General features: G+C 43.8%; 2 protein-coding genes across 2 annotated transcripts; one reads left to right on the forward strand and one right to left on the reverse strand.

Moving 5' to 3' along the window:
* Positions 1–347: 347 nt before the first annotated feature.
* On the reverse strand, positions 348–5,002 carry zc3hc1 (zinc finger, C3HC-type containing 1). The gene is made up of 10 exons (XM_067254445.1): positions 4,852–5,002; positions 4,138–4,240; positions 3,794–3,944; positions 3,597–3,680; positions 3,319–3,446; positions 2,967–3,106; positions 2,401–2,665; positions 2,054–2,242; positions 1,590–1,802; positions 348–1,357 (listed from the first exon to the last, which is right to left on the reverse strand). Exons 1-10 carry the CDS (start codon positions 4,983–4,985, stop codon positions 1,286–1,288), a joined length of 1,479 nt encoding a protein of 492 aa, XP_067110546.1. The 5' UTR covers positions 4,986–5,002; the 3' UTR covers positions 348–1,285.
* An 892-nt stretch (positions 5,003–5,894) lies between these two features.
* Positions 5,895–12,812, forward strand: klhdc10 (kelch domain containing 10). The gene is made up of 9 exons (XM_067254909.1): positions 5,895–6,123; positions 8,252–8,473; positions 8,686–8,840; positions 9,106–9,254; positions 9,746–9,830; positions 9,976–10,042; positions 10,134–10,181; positions 10,332–10,471; positions 10,847–12,812. Exons 1-9 carry the CDS (start codon positions 6,033–6,035, stop codon positions 11,054–11,056), a joined length of 1,167 nt encoding a protein of 388 aa, XP_067111010.1. The 5' UTR covers positions 5,895–6,032; the 3' UTR covers positions 11,057–12,812.
* Positions 12,813–12,944: the final 132 nt, after the last annotated feature.

The raw sequence follows: 12,944 nt of genomic DNA on the forward strand, positions 1-12,944 counted from the left end.
CAAAAGACAGTCCCAAAGGCAACTAAAGTAGGCCCAACCTCATTCATCTTCTGCTCTACTTTTGGGAGGTCCATAAAGTGAGCACAGCCTTATTTTAAATTCCTCACAGGTTGTCATTACAATACCAATGTTTTACTTAACACTGGGCAGCGCAGTGGTCCCTGTTCCAGGATCATCATTAACAAAATACGTTTGTTTAGGATACAAAAGACCGCTGTAGAAAGATACTTCTGGATTTGTGAGGTCACCCGGTCCAACAATTTGATGTTTCAGAATGGGAATAGTGCCTTTCAGCGCATGCATAATCCACCTGCAGCAGTTGGAATAAGAACAAAAAAAGTCTAGGATAGAATGCTATAGAAAGAAAATTTTATTAAAACCCCTTAGGAAATCCTTAAGAGTGAAAGCGCATGCACAGTAGAAGGGACTGCATTGGCGATGAGTTCATAGAAAGGCCAATGGAACAACAAATTGGGTTAATCCCAAAACATTCTTAAGATTTCTATGGCACATTATTTGTTCTACCTAGCAGGACATCTATAATGAAAAGAAACCACACTATCCCACCTGAAGCACTTCAGAAATGCAAACAGCATGAAAACTTTTTGTTTGTCATTACTGGCACCAGTTTGCTGGCAGCAGTTTAAAAACGGATTTCGGCAAAATTGCTTTGCAACACAAATTCATATACATTTGGTTTTAAATCCCTAGATACAATGAAAAAGACACAAAAAACTTCCTCACAGCTTTAGGTTAATTTTAAGTAGAGTCTCACATTTGTCTGTGACCTTTCCACAATCTGAAGATAACACAACTGTTTTTCCAGAGTTTAACCATTTGGCTCATTCCCACAAGGATATTTCAGAGACTCCTCATCCCTTCCATAGAACCACCACGGTCAGGGGTGTTGCAAGATGGGATAAGTAGTCTTCCAGGAGAGTACACAGTGGCCTGAGATCAGTTGGAATTCATGTCCCACTTTCTCTTGATAATGCCCCTCCATATTCATGCATGTTGTGTGCATGTCATTATCTATGAAGGTATCTTGCCTTCCAAACCCAATAGGGCAACATTTATTTCACTGTTCATGGGTGGGTGTCCTAAATAGAGCTTCGATACAAACAATTTCCTTTAGTTGCAACCCTCCCTCAGACGGTAAACAAAGATGGGAGACGTAACGTTGAAGGGACACTTGTCAGTGCTACATGGACACGTACCACCAGGAACTAAATCAACATTTTCCTGCGATTCTGTCTCTGGGTTGAAGCGAGGGGAAGAGAACCCCTTATTGAGATGGGGAGGATATCTGCCACTGACGAAATATAGCGAACACCCTTTTTGACTTGTCGTGAGGACCCTGGAGGGAAAAAACAGTTGAAGATTAGACACAGCAAAACACACAGCTGCAATTGACAAGCAATAGCTCAGTATCAGATTAAAGACATTTCAGCAGTGAAACTAATATGAGTGGACACAATGTCAAGCATGTTTAAAAACACTCATCCTTATTTGGCAAACACGATTCTTCGTAGTTCAACTGCAGTAAAGCAGACATGGAATTGTCTATGATCCCTGGGTTTTGGGCTCACCTGGGATGGACTTCTTCCTGTGACGTCCGACGTCTTCTTCATGGGCAGGAGTAGGTTGAGAGCAGCCTTCCAGCCCGGCTGGTTCTCCTCCGCGTCTCCGTCTAGGAGGGTAATGTCCTCAGGCTTGGTGTTCTCCTTCCCTGTGTTCACCCAGGGGCACCAGTCTCTGTGCTGGGCCAGTGGGTCAAATATATTCCTATGCAGGGGCCCTTCCTGGAACAAGAGAACATCAAAAAGGAGACTTTAGCTACTAGTATGACACACGCTTTAACCACCGAGTTGGCCGGTACAACAAGTCAACAACCACAAGTACAGTCAGAAGGACATCCTCTATAACATACATATAACTTGTGCGTGAACAGAAAATACGTTATTTTAAAACAGAATATCTAGATAAAAGTATGGTTGGAATGACATCCTTTAAAACGTAAACCAAACGTGTGTGAACTGGACTGGTCTCTTACAGGGCCACCGGCTGAAGAAAGGCGCAGGCGTTTTGGGTGGTGTTGGGGGCTGCCAGGGCCCTCTCCCTGCCCTCTGCCTCGAGCAGAAGGCTTCTTTCCACGGGCCAACGGGCTTGGCAACTCTTCACTCGGACTGGGGGAATCTCTGCTCCGTGTGCGGACCACCATGGGGGACGGACTACCCTCTGTCTGTTTGCAACAAACACATCCAGCACGTGTATGGTACTTCGCCAAGGTGCGTCTACAAAGTTGAGATGTTGAGGGGCTTCACACGAGAGGAATTGACCCTGGAATTACCAATATGCGACATCACTCCAGCCAATCTACCTCCGAGTGACGAAGCCTACCTGATCAGAGCGAGTCGAGTCCTGACTCCTCAGCTTCATACGGCTGGGGGTGGAGGATGGGGAGGGTGAGGTGGGAGTCCCCCTATCCCCACGGGTGTCCTGGACATGGGTCGGGGTGGGTGACTGCACCCGGGTGGGGGTGCTAGGGACGGAGCTGTCGCCTCCACCCGCTGACCCCTCCATCTGGTGGAAGTTCCACAGGCCCACTTTGCGCATGCAGTAGGAGCACACAAGCATGGGTAGACTCATGGCATGCAGAGTCGGGCTACAGAAACCAAAACAGGAAATCATATTACATTTAGTCATTTACATTGTCATTTAGCAGACACTCTTATCCAGAGCGACTTACAGTAAGTACAGGGACATTCCCCCCGAGGCAAGTAGGGTGAAGTGCCTTGCCCAAGGACACAACATCATTTTGCACGGCCAGGAATCGAACCAACAACCTTCTGATTAATAGCCCGACTCCCTAACCACTCAGCCATCTGACCCCCCCATATAATGCCGATCACACACACTGTATGAAAAGATGGGTGAGATGTGTTAAGCTTTTGTAGTTTTCTAACCTAGCAGCCCAGCCACACAGAGAAACGATGCAGGCAGCGACTTGGACAGCCAAACTTTCAGATGTTGGCGTTCTGCCAAGCTTCTTCTGTTCCTCTTCGATCAGCTGCAGAAGCACACTGACGATATCCTCTGTCAAAGACTTTTAAAGGGGACAAAAGTCAGTGTAAATGCATCACTTACTGCTAATCAAGAATCCGGCCATAGCCAGATCAAACCCCCATCAAACCTGGCAGCGAACAAGGGGAGTGAACTTATTCTTACTACTTGTAACTTTATCTTTATTTTTTAAATACCACCCTCCCCATTTCATAATGTATTCCATCAGGTTATGGCAAAATGGCCATCACTTACCATGTTTTTGAGTTGCTCAGGGCTCATGGCAGGCAGCTGCTGTTCCAGGATACAAGCACTCTGGAAACGCTCCAGGAAGGCACTGAGAAGAACCGAGGGCTCATTTGCCGGAACCAGCCAGAACCGGTCTGAATCATTAGGACAACCCCATTACTCTCCTCAGACAGTGACTCACTTAGGTAACATCAGTTCTCAGATAACGACCACATACGAGTTTAATATCCAAGGCAGTACATAAAAATAAATTAAAAGTGTGAGAGGAAAGTCTGTGCTATTACCTGGGCATGGGAAGTCAGGCCAAGGACAAAACTTTTCATGCTGTGTCTGCAGTTGCCTGGATACCTCTGCAATACGTGACTCATCTATGGAGAGGACAAGGGGTTTATCTACACTGTTCCAGACAACTATTGAGACTTGGTTTGCACAGAATTCATGACAGTAATAAAAATGAAGTAAAAAAAACTCACGAACTCACATTTCAAGAAGTCAAGTGTTGGTTGCAGCGAGGCACAAAGAAATGCTTGGCAGCTGGAGCATTTAAGCATATCACAACCGACGTTGATCCAGCCATAGCTCGCACACCTCAGTGGAGAAAGGCATTGAGGTTTCCCAGCCCATTTCAAACAGTGCTCACGCTAAGGAATTGTTTTGAACAAAACGATTCAGTTTAATGTCAAACTTGACAAAGCAACGATTTGTATGTTAATTAATCAGGTAACATAAAATCAAAAGAAAAAAACTCTAAATTGTGTGCAACTGGACACTTGTAGGTCTTAATAAGCGTTATCCGATCTAGTCCCTAAAATAATCAAAGGATATTGAATATGACTCCACTCTGGTGAAAAATGCATCTTTGTTGGCCGCTTCGAAAGGAACTTTGGGTATGTCGTTTGATTCCACAGCCTTCAAGTTCCCCTTCACTCTAAATTATAAAAACAGATAAGACAAAGATGTAACTGCGTCATTAATAAGAGTTACGATATCTGAAATACGTAAAAAATGATCTGTATCTGTACATCGTGTCCCACTTTTTCCTTGTGTCATGATACCATGGCAGATGCGCCCACATGTGGACACATGTGAGATCAAGAAAAACGTTGAATTGTAGAGAAGTCAAACTGTATTGAAACTACAAGCTTATTACAGACCTGGTTGGTATTGTAAGGTAATGGTGGTAGCTAGCATTAGGTGCACATTCAGTTGTTATTCTGGTGTCCAGCCTACAATAATGTGCTGTGTAGATTACGTAACATACATGTGCGATTACTTTTCAAAATAGATTGTGATCAGAATAACAAAAAGCCAATACATTTACAAATAATTTATCACGTTTTATATTGTTACTTATTCATGCTTGTACTGTAAACTAACAGTCAACCGTTCGTGGAAACTGCTTAGCTTGTAATCAAAAAGTGCGAGTCCACTCGCAGGGTTAGGCTAGCAAGCTCGCAAACCAAGTACTGTAGAGTAAACTGCCGCTCGCTCGCTTTTTTGATCAAAGTAACCGCATGAGCGCGTTTAAGAAAAACATACCCATTTGATCGGTTTTCTTCTGACACCACACCTTCGTTGAGAAGTTCACGCACTTTCTCTGGAGATGCAAAAACAGACTTGCATTGTTTATTGGAATTGTCAAGACGATTTCCACGACTACCGAGAGTCGCCATGATTGGTTCGGAATTCAAGATGTTCCCCCGCTAAAAAGCACTAATATTCTGGCTAGTTCCGTTCCGCTCAGCATGCACAGTGACGATTAACGATGCCCAGTTACTTCCAATGCTTTTTTAAACAGATACCCCGGTTCAAATTATGTAATTTTAAAACTACAAATAAAACTACATTGTGGAGTCGACCACCCAGGAGACCAAGGGGAAGGTGATGATAGTGGGGGCCACTATGGACGGAGCGCACACCTTTTTTTTTACCGTTATTATTATGCCAGACAGGTAATGTTATTCCAAATGACCACACCTAAGCAATCAGCATGCGTCCCTTTGCCCTCTTCGTAAAACCCGGAGGTTTTAAGGCGTTGATCAAATATTTAAAGGAGCATGTTAATGCATCTAAATGTATGACTACGATCATTTATTTAGCAACCACTTTTAATAAGGTCTACTCTGTACACGTGAGTGTTCACTGCCTTGAAGGTATTCAAGTTTCAGCTGTAACAGGTGGTGTCTGTGAAGAATAGTCAACGTCAACTGGCAATTATGAAGTCGATGTGTCCCAGGTGCTAAATTTGACCATTAATAAAATGCTCAATTGGGGTCCCTCAAAACAGCTGATTCAAAAAGTATGCTAGACTTACTACTGATCGGCTACTCCTGTGTTGAAATAAAGTTTTATATAGTACACAACCAAAACATACACATATTCAGCAGCTCAGCAGGAGAAATATGGAAGCAAAAAAAGAGTGAAATTAAATATTTATGTTCCCAAACGCATAGAACCATGTTCAAAAACCTTGGCTCCAAAGGTGAGCACTTTTAGCTGATGCACCCCGCCCCGCCCCATAACTTTCACGGATGCAACGCGCATCTAACAAGGAGCTCTCTGATTGGCCAGTGACGCACAGGCTAGCCAGCAGTATGTTTGTGAATGGCCTTCCCTGACCAAGATGTGATGTTATGATTTGTAATGTAATGTTTTATCAGCTCCTTAAATGATTTAATCACCGTTTTATGTAACATATTCGACTGACTTGAATCGGGGAAATGATGTCGTCCGCTGAAGGTGCTCGCAATTCGGACCAGCTGAATAAATTCGAGAAACTGTCAGGGAGGCCTCCCCTAGGACTAGCAGCAGGTCAGTCAAAAACATTTGACATATTCTAGGCTAGCTGCGCTAGCATGCTAACGTGTCTTTAGACATGCTTGCTAGTTCACTACATTAAATGTTCTTAGCTAGTTTGAACAGTAAGGTCTTCCTGATCACCGATTAAGCAACGAGCAAATGGCAATGTTAGCTACACTACTAGCTAGCTCTATCTCATCTGGGTTTTATTAACGCTGATTTGCAAGGAATGCAAGAACAACTAGATATTGAAAACGCAAAACTACTGTAGCCATGTAAACTAGTTTAGCTTGCTAACGCTATAGCACCTACCCCTCTCCAGTTCTTTCAATAGAAAATCTAGACAGGCGTTAGCAATAGGCTAGACTGCTATTCGTTTTCTGGCTATTTTTTCGTAAGCTTCTCTTCTAATGCTGTCCAACAGCTAGCCTCTAGCTAGCCAGAGTCATTTTCTAAGTAAGGTATGTTGATGTGATATTTGGAACGTATTTAGCTAGCAGTGGGACCCTAGTGCAACACAAGAGAATATTCATTAAAATGACATGCTGCTACTAATATATATTTTTCCAAGTTTTTATAAGTCGTACTAGTAAGGATCCCAATGACCATCAACAAATACCACACTACCTGAACCAGTAGCAGTAATGTCCATGGCTGTCATAAGGATTCCTATATTCATATACGTATGGATTCCCTTAATATCCATATGATGCTCTTACATAATGGTAGACATGTCTGAAAGGAATGGACAAATGTTCAGCTAATTATATCCTTGGTATAGGCCTAGTAGCTTGCTTTTAATTTTTAAGAGCCATGCAATGGTCTACTGATGAGGTTGTGTTTGTATCTTACTTGAAGAACATTGCATGAACAACTGCAACTGGAATATCAGGTACTTTGCTATAATCTTTTTCACACACGTACCACAGCAACTAAATAATGACTTTTGTTTGTGCCGCTTAATTTAGCTGCTTTCCTGCTAAGTTCCTCGTCAAGTAATACTAGCATTCCCAAGCTAAAGCAGTGTCAATCTGTAGTGTTGAAGTGACATCAGCACGAAGGCAGTTTAGTATAGCAGTAGACCGCCATAGCAGTTGGTAACTATAGTACCATACCACTAGTTCCCTTTTGTGTGAGAGACTGATGGAGATGCAGAATAATAACGAATATTATATCCTAGTTCTGTTGGATGAGGATGCTCTGCCCATGCTTGGACAAGACTACAAATTCTGTTGACACTGCGATTGATACATCATTGATTCTGGTTGTAATTCAAGGTTTACCACTTCAGGAATTAGATTTAGCCTAACAGAAGCACATATCAAGAGTGGAGACATTTGTGTGTAGTAGGCCTTTCAGACTCTCATTGTGTCCCTAACTTAGAGGACGAATCCAGGCTGTCTATCGGTCAGAAAAATAAGGAAAATGTGGTGATGGTTTGGGCCTAGCTGAACATAAGTGTATGAGGAATACAGCAAACAGTGGCTGTGTGATTAGGGAGTAGATATGGGACCCCAGCCAGACCTATAAGCTGGCTTTTAAGTTCTCGTTTAATTAGGCTAATGTGTTGTGTTTTGCACAGGGTGGGGAAAGATGATGAGGGCACGTTGACCTAACCATAGGTTAATCAGAGAGTTCAGCCCATCTCTCTTATCTCTTCTAACAGATGCCCAGTTTGACAGCCAGCGAAAAGCTGTTTAGAGGATAACTTTCATTCTTGTCTCGTGTGTGTGTGTGTGTGTGTGTGTGTGTGTGTGTGTGTGTGTGTGTGTGTGTGTGTGTGTGTGTGTGTGTGTGTGTGTGTGTGTGTGTGTGTGTGTGTGTGTGTGTGTGTGTGTGTGTGTGTGTGTGTAGCAAAAGCATATCTGTGGCTTGACAAGGACATACTGCTGGCTTTGTGGAGCCCTCTTTCCCTCCTCTGTCTGAAATAACTTTTGTTTTCGAATACATTTATCTCTTATCTGTCTAAAGTTTTATTTCATTAGAGCTCAGTGGTCACATTTATATTACCCACCATCACTAAGTTGTTGCGAGCTTGTTAGGAAAACACTATGTTCCTCGTGTTGTACAGGTGTTTAGTGTACTTCTACTAAATTCTCCCACCCTGTTTCCCCCCTCTACACCACACACACACACACAGGCCATCGCACACCTCCGGCGCGGAGCGGCCACCGCTGTGTGGCGGACAACACTAACCTGTACGTGTTCGGAGGCTACAACCCTAATTACGACGAGTCGGGAGGCTCGGAGAACGAGGACTACCCGCTGTTCAGAGAGCTGTGGAGGTACCACTTCGCCACAGGCACTTGGCATCAGGTGCGCACAGAGGGCTACATGCCCACGGAGCTGGCCTCCATGTCAGGTGAGCCTACCCGAGGTGGCGCTGCCAGGCCAGGGAAGGGCACCCGGGGTTGGAGGTTTCAGGTCACAACTATGGGGGTAACTGACTGTCGGTTCTGTGCCACGGATGGTTACGATGAGCCATCCACGCTGTGTTGATTTTGTGTAAGGAACTGCATGTTGGTTTCTCTGTAACTCTTGAGTGCTGTGTTGCTGTTTATCTCCCCCTCTTAGCTGTTTTACATGGAAACAATTTGTTGGTGTTTGGCGGTACGGGGATTCCTTTCGGGGAAAGCAACGGGAACGACGTCCATGTGTGCAACGTTAAATATAAACGGTGGTCGCTGCTCAACTGTCGAGGAAAGAAGCCCAACAGAATCTATGGACAGGTGCTGAACCTAAACCAAATCAGATTAGACTTTCTTAACTGACGTTTTTGTACCTTTGGTGTTCTGGCTGGTTCACAAGCTCACATTTTTAGACAACAAAGGCACTATACATACCCTCAATATTTGTATGTAATATAAGGCACTGGATAAACCATAAATAATATGTATTTTGTATGGAAGAGTATTGCGAAAGGATTCTTTGATTGTCCAGACTATCTTTTTGGCAGTTAAACTTGAATTCTACGTTGTGGTTCTCTCCGCCCAGGCGATGGCCATCATAAACGGCTTCCTCTATGTGTTTGGAGGGACGACAGGCTACATATACAGCACAGACCTGCACAGGCTGGATCTGACCACCCGAGAGTGGATCCACCTCAAACCTAACAACCCCTCGCACGACCTGCCTGAAGAGAGGTAGGCTGGGGCACTGGGACTCAGACGGGAATCTTTCTGTTAGTTTGTTCAGGCAAATATGACTCTGAGGCAGTGTAACTGCCACTGAAGGACTGGATCCCTCACTGAACCGCTCCTCCTCAAGGTGTCCTCCATTCTTTTTCCTATCTGAGTTCTCCTGGGAGTCTACCCTTGTCTTCCTTGAGGGTTTAGATTAGTTAAGGCCAGGGTTCTCCAATCCTGGTCCTCGAGGGCCGCTGTCCTGCATGTTTTAGATGTTTCCCTGAATCAGGTGTGCTGGAGCAGGGAAACATCTAAAACATGCTGGACAGCAGCCATCGAGGACCAGGATTGGAGAACCCTTGTTTAGGCTGCACACTTTTTTTTGGTTTGTTTGTTTTTTGAACATAAGGTAACGTAAGGTAAAGCTGGCAACATTAAACAGGTTAGAGTGTTTGTTTTGCCAAGATGGCTACAGAGGAGAGGGTAAGCAGTACTCGTTTCTGTGACAGGTACAGGCACGAAATCGCGCATGACGGACAGAGGATCTACATCTTGGGAGGTGGAACCTCCTGGATGTCCTACCCTCTCAACAAGGTGCACTTAACCAATCATCTGAGTCTTTGCTTGTCACATGGTGCACACTTACCAATCATCTGAGTCTTTGCTTGTCACATGGTGCACAAAATCATTTAGGTGTAGCAAGCCATAACAACTTATGTTTCCTTCTTTCTGTGGTCAGATACATGCTTACAACCTGGAGACTAATTCCTGGGAGGAGATCAGAACTAACCCTCATGATAAAATAGGTCTGTAGAAGTTGTTGTATGGAAAACATATATGCAAGGCCAGCTTATTCGAGCCAACTGCTCATAGAATGTGCTTACTTTATTTTCACAGGATACCCTGCACCTAGGAGATGTCATAGCTGTGTGCAGATTAGGAATGGTGAGGGTCCTCAAAATGCCTTTCCTTCTAGAACATTTTAAACTTATCTTAATATCAGGTTTAGTAGGTAGTATCAGGTTTCATATGTTGTATAATGTACGTGTTTTGTGACTCTCTCTCTCTCTCTCTCCTTTTCTTTCCCTCTCTCAGACGTGTTTATCTGCGGGGGTTACAATGGAGAGGTGATCCTGTCCGACCTCTGGAAGATCAGCCTGCAGACGTTCCAGTGGAGCAGACTTCCTGCCACCATGCCCGAGCCGGCCTACTTCCACTGTGCTGCTGTCACCCCGGTAAGTAGGCTGCTTCTCCACACAGGAACCCTGTGGAATGAGTAGTGCTGCAGTGCTACTCATTCATGGTGTACTTTCAGTTTAGTAACTCGAAACGATAAATGGAAAATCAGTTGTGGAAACACGGGGTTGGTGGATGAAGGATCTGAGGTTTGCCTCAGCTGTCAGCATCATCCTACACTTCCATCAGTCGTACCAACTGTTTCTCTTGTTCCCCCGTATGAAGCTCTCTCTGCCAGCTTGCCACTTCGGTGAGCTTCATGTCCTGATATCCAACACCGCCAAAACAAGGCTGGGAGAGACATTGAAAATCAATGACCGCAGATTGTCTCCTTTTCTTTTGTATTTCACTCACGTTGTGTCCTTCATGTCCAGGCTGGCTGCATGTACATCCACGGCGGTGTGGTCAACATCCGCGAGAACAAGAGGACTGGTTCCCTGTTTAAGATCTGGCTGGCTGTTCCTAGCCTACTGGAGTTGTGCTGGGAGACCCTGCTGAAAGCCTTCCCTCACCTGCCCCTGCTGCCTGCACAGGAGCTGGGGGACCTGGGCCTCACACAGGAACTCATCGAGCGCTTGAAATAGGACGAATGCGAGGACGGAGGGATTGACTAATGTGTGGATGGATGGAATAGAGGATAGAGTACCCCCCAATGACGGAAAGCACAGGATTTTGTTTGAGATGTTTGTCTTCGTCGCAAAAGAGGGGTCTTTCCCTCCTTATCGCCTACGTAGCCCGCCTTAAAACCAAAAACAATGGGATGCCTTTTTACGTTTCTTTTTTTGTTACATTTGCACTTCTGATGATTTGAAGAAAAAAAAACTAAAAAACACGAACGAACGAAAAGTGGAATGTTTGTCTGAACTCCAGCTCTTTGTCAGCGGACTTCCCCTGGTGGTCAACTGGTTTAGACGCTCTTGTTCTGTTTTATCAGCCTTCGCCACTTGAACACGAATGCAGATTCGAAGGAGAGATGCATGTTTATTTATTTAAAAGACTAAAAGAAAATCTTTGTGTTTTCATCAAACGACAACGTTTGCATTTCTCCGAAATACATGTTTGGATGGGTAAACACAGTCACTAGATTAAATTAAATGCTACCAGACATTTGGCATGGTTTTATGAATGTGAAAAAAGGAGCCGTTAGCGGTGACACTACACTCGTCAGGTTTTCACTGTTGGCACTTCTTACTTAACAACTTTAAAGAGAGGAAGAAAAAAAACCGTTGGTTTGAACCAAACTCTCTTGATTTGATGCAAAGAGAAGACTACAGTTTGGTTTAATTTCTAGACAACACTTCAGTTTCAACCTGATCTTGTATTGCACTCTCTCCCAAACTTGTCCGCTAGAAGCGCTCTATATTACATGTACCTGCTGATGCATTTACCAACTTTCTAGACTCGAGAATCAGGAAGGTTTTCAACCTCCCGCTCACGACTCATTCAATACCGGTCCCGTTATTTTATCCTTTGTGCTTAACAGTAGTCGTCTGTTCCTTCTGTAAACCAAATCATTCATCACTGTGAATCAAGGTGTTCCTCAACCTATCGCTTTTATTTCATTTGTATTTGTACCTTTCGTTTAGTTCCATGCTTTTACTCAAATAAAATCGATTATAATTCTGTTCAAATTTTTGATTCTCTGCTGACAATGAGAAAATAGTAAGAATTTATGTAAAATAAAATATTTGGGGGTGAGGGTGGGGGGCAGTATTTCAGTCAAATGTTTATTTCAATCATTCAGTGCCTTTCCCAAAGTTTTATTGATGCTGAGATGCAGCAAATCTATTGTGATAGTTTGATGTCTTTGCATGTGTAAATGCCTTCACTGATATAGTTGAGACAAGGATTTCACTATTTTCACTAGAACTGTTTTCCTTAACATTTGAACTGCTCAAAAACACGTGTTACTTGTCCAATCCTGTAACCTTTCATTCTTGTAAGTGTGCACTTATAATTCAACAAAGCATATGATGCTAATCAATTATGCCTCTAAAAACTGGTGTGTTTACTTGGATGAGGAAAACATTACATCCGTAAACAAAGTGCCGTCATGTTGAGCCGTAACTGCAATGCCAAACTACGTTGCACAGTGAGAACGATCCCCCTTTAAGTTACACAGAGCTAGGTCATACTTTGATTGCCAGGGGTTCTATAAGTCTTAAATGTCAAGTTACTTCCCATTGTCCTCATATGGAATCCAAAAAACGTTTTTTAGTCTAACCTTTGTTCTGCATGTCATTCCCTGGACCCTTGCATCGGCCACACCCGGTCGAGACGACCACTGAACTGTAGCCTCATGTTCGTGAACGTTGTGTTTTGGTGGTTGACGAGTCAATAAACATGTATAGAAAGTTGTGCTTCTCTTGGTGAGTTTGCCTGCCTGAACATGTCAGTGTGTGTGGAACCTGAACATGTTAGTGTGTGTGGAACCTGAACATGTGTGTGTGGAACCTGAACATGTTAGTGTGT

Source organism: Osmerus mordax, chromosome 17 (assembly GCF_038355195.1).
Source record: "Osmerus mordax isolate fOsmMor3 chromosome 17, fOsmMor3.pri, whole genome shotgun sequence".
Classification (NCBI taxonomy): Eukaryota; Metazoa; Chordata; class Actinopteri; order Osmeriformes; family Osmeridae; genus Osmerus; species Osmerus mordax.

Excerpts from the sequence above, each read along its gene's own strand:
- klhdc10 (XM_067254909.1), top strand. The coding sequence starts at position 6,033 with ATGATGTCGTCCGCTGAAGGTGCTCGCAATTCGGACCAGCTGAATAAA. Across the intron at positions 8,474-8,685 it reads GGAGCTGGCCTCCATGTCAG|CTGTTTTACATGGAAACAAT; the intron begins GTGAGCCTACCC and ends TCCCCCTCTTAG. Across the intron at positions 8,841-9,105 it reads CCAACAGAATCTATGGACAG|GCGATGGCCATCATAAACGG; the intron begins GTGCTGAACCTA and ends CTCTCCGCCCAG.
- zc3hc1 (XM_067254445.1), bottom strand. The coding sequence starts at position 4,985 with ATGGCGACTCTCGGTAGTCGTGGAAATCGTCTTGACAATTCCAATAAA. Across the intron at positions 4,241-4,851 it reads GAAGAAAACCGATCAAATGG|AGTGAAGGGGAACTTGAAGG; the intron begins GTATGTTTTTCT and ends TTTATAATTTAG. Across the intron at positions 3,681-3,793 it reads AACACTTGACTTCTTGAAAT|ATGAGTCACGTATTGCAGAG; the intron begins GTGAGTTCGTGA and ends TCCTCTCCATAG.